Source organism: Otolemur garnettii, unplaced genomic scaffold, assembly GCF_000181295.1.
Source record: "Otolemur garnettii isolate 467f Iridium unplaced genomic scaffold, OtoGar3 scaffold00003, whole genome shotgun sequence".
Taxonomy (NCBI): domain Eukaryota; kingdom Metazoa; phylum Chordata; class Mammalia; order Primates; family Galagidae; genus Otolemur; species Otolemur garnettii.
In genome coordinates, this window is record NW_003852398.1 from 46,915,575 (window position 1) to 46,917,048 (window position 1,474).

General features: G+C 45.5%; 1 protein-coding gene across 1 annotated transcript in view; it reads right to left on the reverse strand.

The window, feature by feature from the left end:
- Nucleotides 1–1,474, reverse strand: part of SLC12A2 (solute carrier family 12 member 2) — a 90,728-nt gene that overhangs the window by 8,006 nt on the left and 81,248 nt on the right. The window contains exon 22 of the mRNA XM_023514764.1: nucleotides 1,358–1,473. Within this exon, the coding sequence (XP_023370532.1) occupies nucleotides 1,358–1,473 (116 nt within the window). The remainder of the gene's footprint in view (nucleotides 1–1,357; nucleotide 1,474) is intronic.

Genomic DNA, 1,474 nt, shown 5'->3' on the forward strand with positions numbered 1-1,474 from the left:
ACACCCAGGAGGACCGAGGAAAGGAGCACACTGGACGACCCTACTGGTGGGAGACTGGACACACCCAGGAGGACCGAGGAAAGGAGCACACTGGATGACCCTACTGGTGGGAGACTGGACACACCCAGGAGGACCAAGGAAACAAGCACACTGGACGACCCTACTGGTGGGAGACTGGACACACCCAGGAGGACCGAGGAAACGAGCACACTGGACGACCCTATGGGAGTCAGGCTGAGCACTTAAATGAGAAATGTGAAAAGGCACTGGACTGAAACTAATACCTGATCTCTCTCTACACCTGCACACAAACAAATACGGACACACACAGACACACGTGTATTTTCTGGCTCTGTCCTCTGAGGGGCCCTAGGGACAGTGACACTCCAGTAGCAAATCTAATGCCCTGATCTTTGTTTCTAAATACTATTCTCCATTAACAGGAGTCAGCATTCCTTAGATAAAGGGTTGCTTCCATGGCTGGTGTAGAGAAAATACAAAACTACAAACTGAGCCTATAACATCATCTCATGTCAGAAAGTAACAAAAAGAATGAATGGACGTGAAAAATAGACACAGAAATCAGCCCATGGAGGATCCCACTAGCTAAACATGGGACAAATCCAACATCAAAACAATGAGAGGAATAAATTACACCCCATTCGATAAAACAGGAATCAATGAGTCTCTTCTGTAAAGAGAGAACTCTTCCTTACAGTAACATGCAACTAATAAATCAGAATGACAGGACTGGCAAATTATTACTTGGCAACCACAACAACAACAACAATAAATTCAGGCAGAAACATTTGTGCAAAAGATGCAAAAGACAGTGGTAAAGGTCAAGTGAGAAACTTAACGAGTCTCAAAGGAACTCCCCTCACCCCTCCACCTCCAGGACCCACGATGAGGGGACAGTAACACTTAGCAGACAGACCACCCTGCAAGCTGACTTCATCAATTATGGGATAAAATCATGCACCACTTAATGAGATGCAGACAGAAGAGCACAGCATTACTTCTGTCATATTTCCGCCAAAAATAATCTGAAACTGATCATGAGAAACAGCACCCAGCACACCGACTGAGTGACGCCCCTCAAAATGCTCTGTAATACTGAAAAAAACGTGACGGCCATGAAGCTCAAGGACGTGCACAGCAACTGCCACACTGAAGGACACCGGAGGAGCCTGACAGCAAACTGCTGTGCCGGATTCTGAAACGAATCCTTTTCTTGCGGGCATGTTGGCACAGTGGACTGGGGGTCTATGAGTGAAGAGTGCATGCCAGTTCTTGTTACTATTCTCAGAACTTCAGGATGTTTAAAATTACTCAAAATACATATTAGCCATCTTACCTCCATCATCAAAAAGCCACCAGACATCAATAGTATTCTTTCCTTGTTTTTTCTGAAACTGTGTGCTAGCTTCAAGAAGCTTTTGGTCAGCTACATTTAAAGGCACAGCAGGGCCTT